Below are 17589 nucleotides of genomic sequence, written 5' to 3'. Positions count from 1 at the left end.
ACAGGGGGGTTGATCAATGACAGGGGGTTGATCAATGACAGGGGGGTGATCAGGGAGTCTATATGGGGTGATAACCACAGTCATTGATCACGCCCGTGTAAGGCTTCATTCAGACGTCCGGATGCGTTTTGCGGATCCGATCCATCTATCAGTGCATCCGTAAAAATCATGCGGACATCTGAATGGAGCTTTACAGGGGGGTAATCAATGACAGGGGGGTAATCAGGGAGTCTATATGGGGTGATCACCACAGTCATTGATCATGCCCCTGTAAGGCTTCATTCAGACGTCCGGATGCGTTTTGCGGATCCGATCCATCTATCAGTGCATCCGTAAAAATCATGCGGACGTCTGAATGGAGCTTTACAGGGGGGTAATCAATGACAGGGGGGTAATCAATGACAGGGGGGTGATCAGGGAGTCTATATGGGGTGATCACCACAGTCATTGATCACGCCCCTGTAAGGCTTCATTCAGACGTCCGGATGCGTTTTGCGGATCCGATCCATCTATCAGTGCATCCGTAAAAATCATGCGGACGTCTGAATGGAGCTTTACAGGGGGGTAATCAATGACAGGGGGGTAATCAATGACAGGGGGGTGATCAGGGAGTCTATATGGGGTGATCACCACAGTCATTGATCATGCCCCTGTAAGGCTTCATTCAGACGTCCGGATGCGTTTTGCGGATCCGATCCATCTATCAGTGCATCCGTAAAAATCATGCGGACGTCTGAATGGAGCTTTACAGGGGGGTAATCAATGACAGGGGGGTAATCAATGACAGGGGGGTGATCAGGGAGTCTATATGGGGTGATCACCACAGTCATTGATCACGCCCCTGTAAGGCTTCATTCAGACGTCCGGATGCGTTTTGCGGATCCGATCCATCTATCAGTGCATCCGTAAAAATCATGCGGACGTCTGAATGGAGCTTTACAGGGGGGTAATCAATGACAGGGGGGTAATCAATGACAGGGGGGTGATCAGGGAGTCTATATGGGGTGATCACCACAGTCATTGATCATGCCCCTGTAAGGCTTCATTCAGACGTCCGGATGCGTTTTGCGGATCCGATCCATCTATCAGTGCATCCGTAAAAATCATGCGGACATCTGAATGGAGCTTTACAGGGGGGTAATCAATGACAGGGGGGTGATCACCACAGTCATTGATCATGCCCCTGTAAGGCTTCATTCAGACGACCGGATGCGTTTTGCGGATCCGATCCATGTATCAGTGCATCCGTAAAAATCATGCGGACATCTGAATGGAGCTTTACAGGGGGGTGATCAGGGAGTCTATATGGGGTGATCACCACAGTCATTGATCATGCCCCTGTAAGGCTTCATTCAGACGTCCGGATGCGTTTTGCGGATCCGATCCATCTATCAGTGGATCCGTAAAAATCATGCGGACGTCTGAATGGAGCTTTACAGGGGGGTAATCAATGACAGGGGGGTAATCAATGACAGGGGGGTGATCAGGGAGTCTATATGGGGTGATCACCACAGTCATTGATCACGCCCCTGTAAGGCTTCATTCAGACGTCCGGATGCGTTTTGCGGATCCGATCCATCTATCAGTGGATCCGTAAAAATCATGCGGACGTCTGAATGGAGCTTTACAGGGGGTTGATCAATGACAGGGGGGTAATCAATGACAGGGGGGTGATCAGGGAGTCTATATGGGGTGATCAGGGGTGATTAGGGGTGATCAGGGGCTAATAAGGGGTTAATAAGTGACGGGGGGGGGGTGTAGTGTAGTGTAGTGGTGCTTGGTGCTACTTTACTGAGCTACCTGTGTCCTCTGGTGGTCGATCCAAACAAAGGGGACCACCAGAGGAGCAGGTAGCAGGTATATTAGACGCTGTTATCAAAACAGCGTCTAATATACCTGTTAGGGGTTAAAAAAAACACATCTCCAGCCTGCCAGCGAACGATCGCCGCTGGCAGGCTGGAGATCAACTCTCTTACCTTCCGTTCCTGTGAGCGCGCGCGCCTGTGTGCGCGCGTTCACAGGAAGTCTCGCGTCTCGCGAGATGACGCGTATATGCGTGACTGTGCGCAGCGCTGCCACCTCCGGAACGCGATCCTGCGTTAGGCGGTCCGGAGGTGGTTAATAAATGGCATCCAATAGATGGCCTAATAGCAGCAAAACTGTGGGTGCAATACACTGAATATCCCCACTTTCCCCCAAATCACCACCCAAACCCTCATTCAGGGGACATGTCAAGAAAGACACAGTCTAAGGGCTCGTTAACACGACCGTTGCCCCTCCGTTGCCGTATTGCGACCTGCATACGGCGGGTCCGCAATACACAGGGCACCGGCATGTGCATTCCGCATCACGGATGTGGACCCATTCACTTGAATGGGTCCGCAAATCCGGAGATGCGGTGCGGAACGGAATGGAAGCACCGAACGGAAACCCCACGGAAGCACTACGGAGTGCTTGTTGGGTTTCCGTTACGTGTCTCCGCACCGCAAAAAGATAGAACTTGCTCTATATTTTTGCAGAACGGACGGATCGCGGACCCATTCAAGTGATTGGGTCCACGATCCGCATGCGGCTGGCCTACGGTCGGTGCCAGTGCATTGCGGACCGCATTTTGCGGTCCACAGCACGGGCACGGAGGGGCAACGTTGTGCGAACGAGCCCTAACAGATCATACATTACTCTGAAAATGTTCTTTTTATAGTTCCATCACTTTTGACTTAATAATAATAATAATAATAATAATAATAATAATCTTAAAAGTGTGTGAGATATTCATCAGTATGGCAGACAGATTCTCTTCCACTTGACTGTGACTGTTTTATTATTCTCATAAACTTGTTCTCTTGCTCTAGATCTACCATTTACATATTTATGTACATATTAACGAGTTACAAGTGGTTTCTAATTAGGCAGTTCAGCAGTTCTATTAGCCTGGGTTGACATTGTTTTTGTGTGTGAATAAAAAACAACTGTTTTTGAGTTTTTAATGCTGATTTTACTGACATGTTTATTTTCTGCTGTTTTACTACTTATGTTTATGGAGCAAAACCACAGTTCCAAAAATCATACCCAGAGTATGCTGCATTAAACAAAAAACTCCACTAAGGTCTCTTTCACACGGGCGTTGCGGTAAAATGTGCGGGTGCGTTGCGGGAACATGCAAGATTTTTCCGCGCGAGTGCAAAACATTGTAATGCGTTTTGCACGCGCGTGAGAAAAATCGCGCATGTTTGGTACCCAAACCCGAACTTCTTCACAGAAGTTCGGGCTTGGGATCGGTGTTCTGTAGATTGTATTATTTTCCCTTATAACATGGTTATAAGGGAAAATAATAGCATTCTGAATACAGAATGCATAGTAAAATAGCGCTGGAGGGGTTAAAAATAAAATGAAAAATAATTAAACTCACCTTAGTCCACTTGATCGCGCAGCTCGGCTTCTCTTCTGTCTCCTTCTTTGCTGATTGCAGGAACAGGACCTGTGGTGACGTCACTCCGGTCATCACATGGTCCATCACATGATCCATCACCATGGTAAAAGATCATGTGACGGATCATGTGATGACCGGAGTGACGTCACCACAGGTCCTGTTCCTGCAATCAGCAAAGAAGGAGACAGAAGAGAAGCCGGGCTGCGCGATCAAGTGGACTAAGGTGAGTTAAAAAAAAAAATATGTAACCTCTCAGCGCTATTGTACTATGCATTCTGTATTCAGAATGCTATTATTTTCCCTTATAACCATGTTATAAGGGAAAATAATAAAGATCGGGTCTTCATCCTGATCGTCTCCTAGCAACCGTGTGTGAAAATCGCACCGCATCCGCACTTGCTTGCGGATGATTGCGATTTTCACGCAACACCATTCATTTCTATGGGGCCTCCGTTACGTGAAAAACACACAAAATAGAGCATGCTGCGATTTTCACGCAACGCACAAGTGATGCGTGAAAATCACCGCTCATGTGAACAGCCCCATAGAAATGAATGGGTCGGGATTCAGTGCGGGTGCAATGATTTCAACTCCCGCATCGCATCAGCGCGGAATACTCGCCCGTGTGAAAGGGGCCTAAGTATAACAACTCCCAAAATAAAACACTAATGCATTTTTTTAAAGCTAAACACAGAAGAAAATATAAAACAGACAAGGTAGGACTAGAATCACACATGCAGTTTTTAATCCAGTATTTTGAGTCAACACAAGACTGGATACAAAAGAGGAGAGGAGTATACGTGTTTTTTTTATTTATACACTCATTTTTCCTCTGTATGAATCATTTTGCTTTGGATAAAAACATAAAATACTAAACACAATAGGCCAAATAAGGTTAGGCGGATGACAAGGATACTTTACTCTGCAGCACTCTTCTTGCCACATAAAAAGAAACGAAAATTGCAAACCAAGTGGAAACTTTATGGGCATCATTAGAAGTAAAAAGGTTTCTTTGGATCTATTGGAAAATAGATCCGTCGTATCTTCAAGGCTTTGTTAGAGATGCTTTCCCATTAGAACAACCCCTTTTCTTATAACCTATTAGGGAATATGGACATTATACATTGGGGGGCTCAGAGCCTACCCCCCATGAGCCACCGTGCAAAGCTAAATCAAAGAGCTTCTAAAAGGCCTCTTTCACATGGGCGTTGCGGGAAAAGGTGAGGGCGCGTTGCGGGAACATGCACGATTTTTCCGCGCGAGTGCAAAACATTGTAATGCGTTTTGCATGCGCGTGAGAAAAATCGGCATGTTTGGTACCCAAACCCGAACTTCTTCACAGAAGTTCGGGTTTGGGTTAGGTGTTCTGTAGATTGCTGTCACGGATGGTGTACAGGAAACAAGACAATGCAATATAATCAATGACTCACTGGATCCACAACTAAGGAACAAAAGGGAGAGCCCTGCATGGACCTGGCAGACTCTCCCTGACTGCTCAGCCTATGCGAACACCCCAAAGGTGAATGGTCGCATATCCACGTACCTCGACTATCTAACACCTGAAGACCCTACAATAGTGAGGGGACACGACCACCGGCTCCCTACACAGACACGGAGGGAGTCAGGGTCACCTGAATCCAGCAGACAGAAAATCACAAATACATATACAGCACTTATCTTGCAGACGACTGGGAACTAGGAACAGCATGCGCACACACACTCCAGGAAGTTGTATAAGCCGCACACTACTGCATTATGGGGAGGAATTTAAAGGGAAGCAATCAGTCCAACTGCATGACAGCTGAGATAGGCTAACGAGATGAGGAACTGAAACCAAAACAAAGAAAACTCAAGGAGGAGGTTCTGAACGGTTTCTGTCAGAGCTTCTCAGCTGTCTGGTTGTGACAGTACCCCTCCCTCTACGAGTGGACTCCGGACACTCAGAGCCCACCTTCTCAGGATGGGACCTATGGAAAGCCCTGATGAGACGAGTGGCCTTAATGTCCGTCACTGGGACCCACATCCTCTCCTCAGGACCATAACCTTCCCAATGAACGAGGTACTGGAGAGAACCGCGGACAAGACGAGAATCCACAATCCTAGAGACCTGAAATTCAAGATTCCCATCAACCATAATCGGAGGAGGAGGCAAAGGCGAGGGTACAATGGGTTGAACATAAGGTTTCAATAAGGACTTATGAAAAACATTATGGATCTTCCAAGTCTGAGGAAGATCAAGACGGTAGGCAACAGGATTGATGACAGACAGGATCTTGTAAGGCCCAATAAACCTAGGACCCAACTTCCAGGAGGGAACCTTCAATTTGATATTCTTGGTAGACAACAACACCAGATCACCAACATTCAGGTCCGGACCAGGCACACGTCTCTTGTCTGCCACACGCTTATATCTCTCACTCATGCTCTTTAGATTATCCTGAATCTTTTGCCAAATAGATGACAAAGACGAGGAGAATCTGTCCTCATCAGGTAAACCAGAAGACCCCTCTCCCGAGAAAGTCCCAAACTGCGGATGAAACCCATATGCCCCAAAAAATGGTGACTTATCAGAGGACTCCTGATGACGGTTATTTAAAGCAAACTCAGCAAGGGACAAAAAAGAACACCAATCCTCCTGATTCTCCGCCACAAAACAGCGCAGATATGTCTCCAGATTCTGATTGACACGCTCTGTCTGGCCATTCGACTGCGGGTGGAAAGCAGAAGAGAATGACAACCGAACCCCCAAGCGAGAACAGAAAGCCTTCCAGAATCTGGAAACAAACTGCGTGCCCCTATCAGAGACTATGTCTGAAGGAATACCATGCAATTTGACAATGTGGTCAATAAATGCCTGCGCCAGCGTCTTAGCATTGGGCAAACCAGGAAAAGGGATGAAATGCACCATTTTGCTAAAACGGTCCACCACCACCAGAATCACAGTCTTCCCCGAGGAACGAGGCAGGTCCGTTATGAAGTCCATGGACAGATGTGTCCAAGGACGGGAAGGAATGGGTAAGGGAAGGAGAGGACCTGATGGCCGTGAATGAGGGACTTTGGCACGAGCGCAAGTCTCGCAGGCTGCCACAAAACCCTCAACCGACTTACGAAGCGCAGGCCACCAGAATCTCCGAGCGATGAGATCCAGTGTGGCTCTTGCCCCCAGGTGCCCAGCAAGGACCGTATCGTGGTGTTCCTTAAAAATCTTGTGTCTCAAAGCGAGAGGCACAAACAACCTCCCAGGAGGACAAAGATCAGGAGCCTCTGACTGGGCTGCCTGCACCTCTGCCTCCAATTCAGGAAAAAGAGCAGAGACCACCACACCTTCAGCCAAAATGGGACCCGGGTCTTCAAAATTCCCACCTCCTGGAAAACAACGTGACAGGGCATCTGCCTTCACATTCTTAACCCCAGGGCGGAACGTGACAACAAAATTAAACCTTGAAAAGAACAAAGACCATCTGGCCTGTCTCGGGTTCAGACGCTTGGCTGACTCCAAGTAGGCCAGATTTTTATGGTCAGTAAACACGGTAATAGGGTGTCTGGCTCCCTCTAGCCAATGGCGCCATTCCTCAAAAGCCAACTTGATGGCCAACAATTCCCTATCTCCCACATCATAATTTCTCTCTGCGGAGGAGAGTTTCTTCGAGAAAAAGGCACACGGTTGCCATTTGGCAGGAGAGGAACCCTGAGACAAGACCGCACCCACCCCTACCTCAGAAGCATCAACCTCAACTATGAAGGGTAAAGAAATATCAGGTTGTACCAGGATGGGAGCGGAAGCAAAACTCTCCTTGATATTAGAAAAGGCCTTACGCGCCTCTACCGACCAGGAAGAAAAATCTACCCCCTTTCTGGTCATATCAGTGAGTGGTTTAACAACAGAGGAATAATTCAAAATAAACTTCCTGTAATAATTGGCAAAGCCCAAAAAACGCATCAGAGCCTTCTGATTCTCAGGAAGCTCCCACTCAAGCACAGCGCGGACCTTCTCGGGGTCCATGCGAAAACCAGAAGCGGAGAGAAGAAACCCCAGAAATTGAATTTCTGGAACCGCAAACACACATTTTTCCAGTTTCGCGTATAATTTATTCTCCCGCAGGATGAGCAAGACCTGACGTAGGTGTTCCTTATGAGTTTTGAAATCAGGAGAAAAAATCTAAATGTCATCCAAATACACTAATACAAATTTTCCCATTAAATGATAAAAAATGCTGTTCACGAAATGCTGAAAAACGGCTGGGGCATTCATCAAACCAAAAGGCATAACCAAATTCTCAAAATGGCCCTCAGGGGTATTAAAGGCCGTCTTCCATTCGTCTCCTTCTCTGACCCTGACCAGGTTGTATGCCCCTCTTAGATCTAATTTGGAAAAGACTTTAGCCCGAACAACCTGGTTAAACAGGTCCGGGATCAGAGGAAGCGGATAAGGGTCACGAACAGTGATACTGTTCGGCTCCCTGAAATCCAGACAAGGTCTTAAAGAACCATCTTTTTTCTTAACAAAGAAAAAACCAGCAGGTGACTTCGAGGGTCGTATGTGTCCTTTTCTCAGACTCTCAGAGATATAAGCACGCATAGCGACCCTCTCAGGTTGGGAAAGATTGTATAAACGAGATTTAGGCAGCTTGGCGCCTGGGATGAGATAAATAGGGCAATCGTACTCCCTGTGCGGGGGCAAATCCTGAACTCCACTCTCAGAGAAGACATCCGAAAATTCAGAGAGGAAAGGTGGTACAGTCTTAGTAGAAACCTCTGAAACAGATGTCGTGAGGCAATTCTCTCTGCAAAAGTCACTCCAACCATTTATTTGCCTCGCTTGCCAATCAATGGTGGGGTTATGTTTAGTGAGCCAGGGTAGCCCCAACACTAGAGGAGTAGGCAAACCGCTAAGGACGAAACATGACACATCCTCAACATGAGCATCACTCACAATTAAACGGATATTGTGAACTATGCCCTTTAATGATTTCTGAGAAAGCGGAGCGGAATCAATAGCAAAAACAGGAATATCCTTTCCCAAAGTGCATACCTGGAAACCATGAGTTATTGCAAATTGATTATCAATGAGATTGACAGCTGCTCCACTATCCACAAAAATCTCACAAAAAATGCTCTTGCTCTCTAGCGCCACCCTAGCAGGCAGGACAAAACGGGAACTACAAGCAAACAGAAAACCTTCAATTTCCGCCTCAACCCTGCCAATAGTAACAGACGGAACATTTTTAAAAGATTTTTTCCTTTTTGTTTCTTTATTACTCCCATAAAACTGCCTGTATCTCCTAGAGGGACAAACATTTGCCAAATGATTTATACCTCCACAACAAAAACAAACCCTCCCATGCGAGCTGAATCTTCTATTGTCAGAGGCAATCAACCCCAGCTGCATGGGCTCCTGCTCAGAAGGGGCTGACAGCGACTGAGACCCCTGCGCACAGAATGAGACCGCTGCACTGTCCCGGGACTGAGTATGACAGGAAGGAGAGATCTCTCCTCTCTCTCTAAGACGCCTGTCAATACGAACGGCCTGAGACATAGCAGAGTCCAAGGAGATAGGCCTCTCATGAAAGGAAAATGCATCTTTCAATCCCTCTGAAAGACCATGGCAAAATTGACTTCGGAGTGCAGCATCATTCCAACCAGTATCAGCTGCCCATCTCCGAAATTCTGAGCAGTATATCTCTGCGGATTGTTTACCCTGGCATAACAGACGTAGTCTAGACTAGCCAGAGCAATACGATCCGGATCATCATATATCTGACCCAGGGCTAAAAAGAATTCATCCACTGAACGGAGGGGCCGTGCCCCCTCCGGCAGCGAAAAGGCCCAGGACTGAGCGTTACCCCTGAGCAGCGATATAATGATCCCCACCCTCCGTTTCTCATCACCAGAGGAATGGGGAAGAAGGAGAAAATGGAGTTTGCAAGCCTCTCTAAAACGCACAAAATTCTCACTACCCCCGGAGAACGTATCCGGGAGCGAGATCTTAGGCTCAGAACAAATTCCATGAACGCAAGCTGAATCGGTCACTTGAAACTGAGAAAAAGTCTGACGGAGATCAGCTACCTTACAATAAAAAACCCTGTAAGCGTTCAGCCAAAAGTGAAACCGGATCCATGCTTGAGACGGTTTTGGCGGCTTATAATGTCACGGATGGTGTACAGGAAACAAGACAATGCAATATAATCAATGACTCACTGGATCCACAACTAAGGAACAAAAGGGAGAGCCCTGCATGGACCTGGCAGACTCTCCCTGACTGCTCAGCCTATGCGAACACCCCAAAGGTGAATAGTCGCATATCCACGTACCTCGACTATCTAACACCTGAAGACCCTACAATAGTGAGGGACACGACCACCGGCTCCCTACACAGACACGGAGGGAGTCAGGGTCACCTGGATCCAGCAGACAGAAAATCACAAATACATATACAGCACTTATCTTGCAGACGACTGGGAACTAGGAACAGCATGCGCACACACACTCCAGGAAGTTGTATAAGCCGCACACTACTGCATTATGGGGAGGAATTTAAAGGGAAGCAATCAGTCCAACTGCATGACAGCTGAGATAGGCTAACGAGATGAGGAACTGAAACCAAAACAAAGAAAACTCAAGGAGGAGGTTCTGAACGGTTTCTGTCAGAGCTTCTCAGCTGTCTGGTTGTGACAATTGTATTATTTTCCCTTTTAACATGGTTATAAGGGAAAATAATAGCATTCTGAATACAGAATGCATAGTACAATAGAGCTGGAGGGGTTAAAAAAAGAAAAAAGAAAAAATTTAACTCACCTTAATCCACTTGATCGCGCAGCCGGCATCTCTTCTGTCTTCTTCTTTGCTGTGCACAGGAATAGGACCTTTGATGACGTCACTGTGCTCATCACATGTCCAATCACATGGTTCATCACCATGGTGAGGGACCATGTGATTGGATCATGTGACGTGATGTCACCACAGGTCCTTAGCCGGCAGCTCAACATTACAGAAGAAGACAGAGATCTGCAACTACGCGATCAAGTGGACCCGGTGAGTTAATTTTTTTTAATTTTTAACCCCTCCATCACTATTTTACTTTGCATTCTGTATTCAGAATGCTATTATTTTCTCTTATAACCATGTTATAAGGGAAAATAATACAGATCGGGTCCCCAGCCCGATCGTCACCTAGCAACCATGCGTGAAAATCGGACCGCATCCGCACTTGCTTGCGGATGCTTGCGATTTTCACGCGGCCCCATTCACTTCTATAGGGCCTTCGTAGCGTGAAAAACGCAGAACATAGAGCTTGCTGCGATTTTCCCGCAACGCACAAGTGATGCGTGAAAATCACCGCTCATGTGCACAGCCCCATAGAAATGAATGGGCCCGGATTTAGTGCGGGTGCAATGCGTTCAACTCACGCATTGCACCCGCGCGGAATACTCGCCCGTGTGAAAGAGGCCTAAGGGAAATGCCTAGGTGGCCCCTTGACCTTATTAGAGGTCAGGACATTTGCTGGTGTAAGGCTACTTTCACACTTGCGGCAGGACGGATCCGACATGCTGTTCACCATGTCGGACCCGTCCTGCGGCTATTTCGCGAAAGCCGCCGGACTAAAAAGCCTGACATGCAGTAATTTTAGTCCAGCGGCCTTTCGCCGTGCACCGCCGTGCTGCGCCGGAGCTCCGCCCCGTCCCCATTATAGTCAATGGGGACGGAGCGACGGTCCGGCGGCATGGCGAAATAGCCGCAGGACGGATCCGACATGGTGAACAGCATGTCGGATCCGTCCTGCCGCAAGTGTGAAAGTACCCTAATGTATGTGGTTTTATGTACTTTAGCTTTACTACCTGTCTGTGTTTTGATGTTATAACTGTGACTTCTTTATTTCTAAAGGTGCAGTCTTTTTAGCACGTGTTCTTTGGCCCTTATTTAGCAAGCTGGTTTTGTTTTTATTTTGGAGTAAATTGCAACTTTTCTGTGGTTTTACTACACATTTACCAATAGTCTGTGACAGGCTAATGTTATTTTTGCAGCTGCAAAGTCAGTTTCAGAGATTCAGCTGCTTTGTGGACGTTCCTTTGGAGTTTGTTGGTCTTTGGCCTTATTTATCATAGGGAAACTCCCCAAAAAATTGTCTCTGCTACACTCCAATCCTGACCTGCCATAGCCGTGGCAGGTAAGAATAAGTCAGCATGTAATAGTTGGCCTGTGCTGAATTTATCAAGTGCCACTTTCATAAATTTGGCTCGCAGACTGTAACCTTTAGGCCCCTTGCAGACGAACGTGTCCGGATTAGGTCCGGATGCGTTGTGGATACGTTCAATGAAAACTGTGCGATTTCGCAAACAAATTCGTTCAGTTGTTCAGTTTTTTTCACGTGGGTGCAATGCGATTTAATGCGTTTTGCACACGCGTGATAAAAAACTGAATGCTTACAAACAACAGCTCTTAGCAACGATTTTCACGCAGCTCTATTCACTTCTATGGGGCGAGCGTTGCGTGAAAATCGCAGAATATAGAGCATGCTGCGATTTTCACCCAACGCACAAGTGATGTGTGAAAACCAACGCACATGTACACAGCCTTATTGAAATGAATGGGTCCGGATTCAGTGCACCAGAGCGGAATACTCGCCCGTGTGAAAGGGGCCTTACACAAAGAATGTGAGTAGGACTGGTTGCCACCACTTGCAGCACTGCCCAGGGGAGGGTGAGGACTCACTACACAGTACACTGCTCTGCTGGGATCCTGTCTAGCATATGCCATCATGGCTGAGCAGCCTAACAGGAACGCTCACCAGTGTATAGTATACACAAGTGTATACACAAGTGCCAAAGCATAGTGTGCAGAGAGGTGCCAGCTCTAAAAATGAAGGCAACCAGTCCTGCTCATATTCAAGGACATTTTTAATAATTCCCAGAGAACCCATTTATTTATTTCTTGATGTGCCTGGTCACAGCTTTGCTGTGGTGGATTCATTACGAAATGGATTTTCTTGATAAGACAATCCATTTAACCCTTTGGCCTCTTTCACACGAGCGTGACGGATTAGGTCCGGATGCGCTCAGGGTGCGTTCAGGGAAACTCACACTATTTTGCAAGCAAGTTCAGTCAGTTTTGTCTGCGATTGCGTTCAGTTGTTCAGTTTTTTCTGCGCGGTGCAATGCAATTTGATGCATTTTTCACGCGCGTGATAAAAAGCTGAAGGTTTACAAACAACATCTCTTAGCAATTATTAGTGAAAAACGCATTGCGTCCGGACTTGCTTGTGAATGCAATGTGTTTTTCACTCAGAATATAGAACATGCTGTGATTTTCACGCAACGCAGAACTGATGCGTGAAAAAAAACGCTAATGTACACAGACCCATTGAAACGAATGGGTCCGGATTCAGTGCGGGTGCTACGTGTTCACGTCACGCATTGCACCCGCACGGAAAACTCGTTCGTGTGAAAGAGGCCTTAAGGATGCAACCTAGTTTGGCACTTAAGATATGCCAATGCATTTCGCTTTTTGATCTCCATGGTCAAGAAGTCCCCCCTCTCCCACTTGATTGACAGGGCTAGATGTCTCACTGACCCTGTCAATCTTGTGCCTGCGCCGCTGCTCCAAAAAATAGTTTTTGTCTTGTTTTTGGATTTAAAAAAAATAATAATTTCTTTGTGTTGCAATATTCTGACACCCACAGCTTTTTTCTTTTTATGCCAACTGATCCGTGATCAAGTGTCTTTTTGTGGAGTGAGCTATAGTTTTAATAGTATTTATTCTGGGATATTAGCAACTTTTTGCAAATTTCTACCCAGATTCTTTTTTGGGAGGTGAGGTGTTCACAAGACAATTTTTTATGTTGTTCACCATACAGGTTAAATAATCACATCATTTAATAGATTAGGTTGCTATGTTTGTGCTGATACTAATTAAAATTATTTTATATTTTTTCTGTTTATTTTTTATGTATGTGAAATGCAAAAAGTTATTAATTATACTTTTTAAATATATACAGTACAGACCAAAAGTTTGGACACACCTTCTCATTCAAAGAGTTTTCTTTATTTTCATGACTATGAAGGCATCAAAACTATGAATTAACACATGTGGAATTATATACATAACAAACAAGTGTGAAACAACTGAAAATATGTCATATTCTAGGTTCTTCAAAGTAGCCACCTTTTGCTTTGATTACTGCTTTGCACACTCTTGGCATTCTCTTGATGAGCTTCAAGAGGTAGTTCCCTGAAATGGTCTTCCAACAGTCTTGAAGGAGTTCCCAGAGATGCTTAGCACTTGTTGGCCCTTTTGCCTTCACTCTGCGGTCCAGCTCACCCCAAACCATCTCGATTGGGTTCAGGTCCGGTGACTGTGGAGGCCAGGTCATCTGGCGCAGCACCCCATCACTCTCCTTCATGGTCAAATAGCCCTTACTTTCAAAGTTTTCCCAATTTTTCGGCTGACTGACTGACCTTCATTTCTTAAAGTAATGATGGCCACTCGTTTTTCTTTACTTAGCTGCTTTTTTCTTGCCATAATACAAATTCGAACAGTCTATTCAGTAGGACTATCAGCTGTGTATCCACCTGACTTCTCCTCAACGCAACTGATGGTCCCAAACCCATTTATAAGGCAAGAAATCCCACTTATTAAACCTGACAGGGCACACCTGTGAAGTGAAAACCATTTCAGGGGACTACCTCTTGAAGCTCATCAAGAGAATGCCAAGAGTGTGCAAAGCAGTAATCAAAGCAAAAGGTGGCTACTTTGAAGAACCTAGAATATGACATATTTTCAGTTGCTTCACACTTGTTTGTTATGTATATAATTCCACATGTGTTAATTGATAGTTTTGATGCCTTCAGTGTGAATCTACAATTTTCATAGTCATGAAAATAAAGAAAACTCTTTGAATGAGAAGGTGTGTCCAAACTTTTGGTCTGTACTGTATATATATATATATATATATATATATACAGTGTATATATATATATTTGATTACCAGAGGCAGGATGTAATAACAGCCAAGACCACCCCTGGATGCAATGACAACTATTCCCTCTAACCACTCAGATACTGTGGTCACTGGTTACTACTGATTGCGGCATCTAAGGGTCAAATTGAAGCAGTGAGAGCAGAGTGTATTCCAAGCGATGGCACGGGGCCAGCTCCTGAGCCTGTGCCATCTCTGTGCCATACTATTACATCTCTGGGCATTACTTCAGTGTTCTAATAGTACGTTACTAGATGGGAAGAGGTTAAGAACAGAAGCAATGACAGTAGTGTGAACAGAGGTTTCCATTATGTAGTAGCAGAAAATATTCATCCTAGAAAAATAAATAAATAGAGTCTCTGTTTCCTGATCCACGCCTACTCCACCCGCCAAGCTGTTTGTGAAGATTCCTTCAAGATCTTATTCACGCACCTTACTAGTGAAGCTCTGTGAGTACAATCTGTTTGCAGGCGCTTTAAGTGTTGTTACATACTACACTATAGTTTTCTTCTTTATAGGAGAGTTTCTATCGGAGATATCATCCAGATTTCTACACGTGTTCACTAATCAGGAATCTTGTGAGTATAATCTATTCACACGGTGGTTAGGTGCTTGGAGCCTGCTACACCATAGTGCGCTTTCTCATCACATTACAGGTTTCCATACCAGTGTTGGATTGTGAGGTTGGCATGTGGTCCTATTAGTTGAAGATTATATAAAGGGAACTTTTATACACAGAGAAGATTTCTCTCCTGCAGCGCAATCCTTCCATACATTTTAAATATTCATCCTAGCTAAAGAGTAAAATATTCTTTAGTTGTAATAAGAATAGCAAAGACCTTAAACTAATATAATATATATTTTACAGGCCATGATCAGAGAAACAATAATGAAGACAACGATGACCAACTACACTGTTACAAATCTGAATCTTGCTGCTTAATTAGGCAAGTGAGCGTTGTATCTAAAAGTATTTCCTAAAATTCTTGAAAGTTTTTTTAAGATTTGTCAGTGCTCAGCATGCATCTGCTGTGTAAGCAATTAGAACCTATCTTTAGTTGGTAGCTGCCAACTTTCATTATCTTTAGCAGGCCATTCAGCTGATCCTTTAGGAATACATTTCGGAAGAAAATGGACTTCCATGCTTCACTAGATAATAGTTTAAGCTGACAAATTAGATTGTAATCATTAAGTGGCATGACATTATTTGCCTATTTTTCTTTTTAAAGATAGGACCTAAACTGAGGAGCCTTGTACAGGAGCATATTTGGTCCATTCACTATTAAATTCACAGAGTGCTGGAGGAGGCCAAAAGTCACACAATTTTGCACAAAATGTCACGTGACAGCACTTCTGACTTTTTAACACCAGATTTCATAAATGTCCCCCACGGTATAATAGAACCTTTTAAGAGAAAAATTATACTTGGAAAATGTCTGGTACATTAGTGACTAATTCTGCAACTAACATCTTTTCTGATCTTACCTGATACAAATAATTCTCGGCTGCCATTACTTGGGCTGTTAGATTTTTCCATATGTAGATTTGCTTTGTCTTGATTTACTTGTATTGCTGCCACCCTGGTCTCCATTATTAAAATTTCTCTTTCCTTTTTTTTCTAGTTCATTATAGGAAAAGTTATTCCTAGACAAAAAATAAAAGCACAATTAGCTATTTTCTTCATCATGCTCCATATATAATGATAAAAACAAAAAGACACATGCTGTACTAGCTTCCAACTTGACAGTCAACATATTTCTATTTATGCAAGTGAGATTGTATTTTACTGTAAATCAATAGCGATCAATACATCCCGTGCTGATATCAATACTTGCATTAAGCCACGGTTAACTTAAAATGAGAGTACAAGTCATGAGTAAGTCAGTGACCTATCAAATCGAAGAATCAATGAGGTGCCCATAAAGGATTAAATCAGCAGGTTCACAGAGCACTTTCTGTTCCAGCACCCTGTCAGGTGGAGTCTCAGCTCCAAAAGATTGTGCTACAAGACCATGGGATCACACATACATCATAGACACCTTGATAATGAAACATTTTGCATGCACAGAGTTAGGGCTCATGCACACGACCATATGTATTTTGCGGCCCGCAAAAAACGGATCCGCAATAAACACGGATGACGTCCGTGTGCATTCCGTATTTTGCGTAACGGAACAGCTGGCCCTTCATAGAACAGTACTATCCTTGTCCGTAATGCGCACAATTATAGGACATGTTCTATTTTTTGCGGAACTTAAATACAGACATACAGAAACGGGAAGGCACACAGAGTAACTTCCATTTTTTTTGCAGACCCACTGAAGTGAATGGTTCCGCATACGGTCCGCCATAAAAACGTAACGGACACGGAAAGAAAATACGTTCGTGTGCATGAGCCCTAATTCTACCATATATGTCTGACGTGTCTATAGACTATCAGAAGCCTAACAAAGGCTAAATGTGTTACCTTGTGGAACATGCTTGGTATACCTTTACCTCAACTGTACTGAAAATTGTTGCTTTTAATACACAGGTACGCAAACAAATGAAGTATATCACGCTGTATAGATTTTCTTTTTACTGTTCTTTGGACTAATAGGGAGAAATAAAGTCCTAAAATTTACCATCCATAGCGCTGCTATATTCCACACCACTTTACAGCCATTATCATCACTTACTGTACTTACTCTGCTCACAATCTAAGTTCCCTATCAGTATGTCTTTGGATTGTGGAGAAAACCATAGTTACCGGAGGAAACCCATGCAGATGCAGGACCTAGGGCTGCAAGGCACCATTGCTAATGACCATTGCTAATCATTGAGCCACCATGCTGTCCATACTGAACTTGTACATACAGATGTAGCAGCTGCCAACGCAACCAGCATGGCACACTATGGCATTAACATAGTGCCTATGTTCCTTGTGCAGTGTGCCGCTCATTCACTTAGAATGAGAATTGCTTCAAACAGCATATGAATGCGCAGCAAGAATGCCGAGTGTTCTCTGCTACATTTTATCTCTTTTAAAAAGCTCCTATGTATATATGTAAGTCAGTAGGCATACAGTTACATATTTTTGACAGCATGCTTTAAACATGTCTGCCAAATACAGTGCCTAAGTGCAGTGTGAACCAAAGTTCTACCCCACAAAACTTTCCATCCTCAACTTTGAGCAATTCCCCAGTGA

The 17589-nt window shown here is 44.7% G+C and overlaps 1 protein-coding gene across 6 annotated transcripts in view; it reads right to left on the bottom strand.

Moving 5' to 3' along the window:
• The window catches only part of SFMBT2 (Scm like with four mbt domains 2), a 300595-nt gene that overhangs the window by 191048 nt on the left and 91958 nt on the right, over positions 1-17589 (bottom strand). For 5 of the 6 annotated variants that reach the window (XM_040413315.1, XM_040413318.1, XM_040413313.1 and 2 more), the window contains one exon: positions 15888-16046. In XM_040413315.1, the coding sequence (XP_040269249.1) occupies positions 15888-15993 (106 nt within the window). In that variant the 5' untranslated portion in view covers positions 15994-16046. Of the gene's footprint in view, positions 1-15887; positions 16049-17181; positions 17192-17589 lie in introns of all 6 variants that reach the window. The other variant, XM_040413314.1, reaches the window with a different exon arrangement.

Source organism: Bufo bufo, chromosome 1 (assembly GCF_905171765.1).
Source record: "Bufo bufo chromosome 1, aBufBuf1.1, whole genome shotgun sequence".
NCBI classification, from domain to species: domain Eukaryota; kingdom Metazoa; phylum Chordata; class Amphibia; order Anura; family Bufonidae; genus Bufo; species Bufo bufo.
This window is presented reverse-complemented; position numbering and strand designations above follow the sequence as displayed.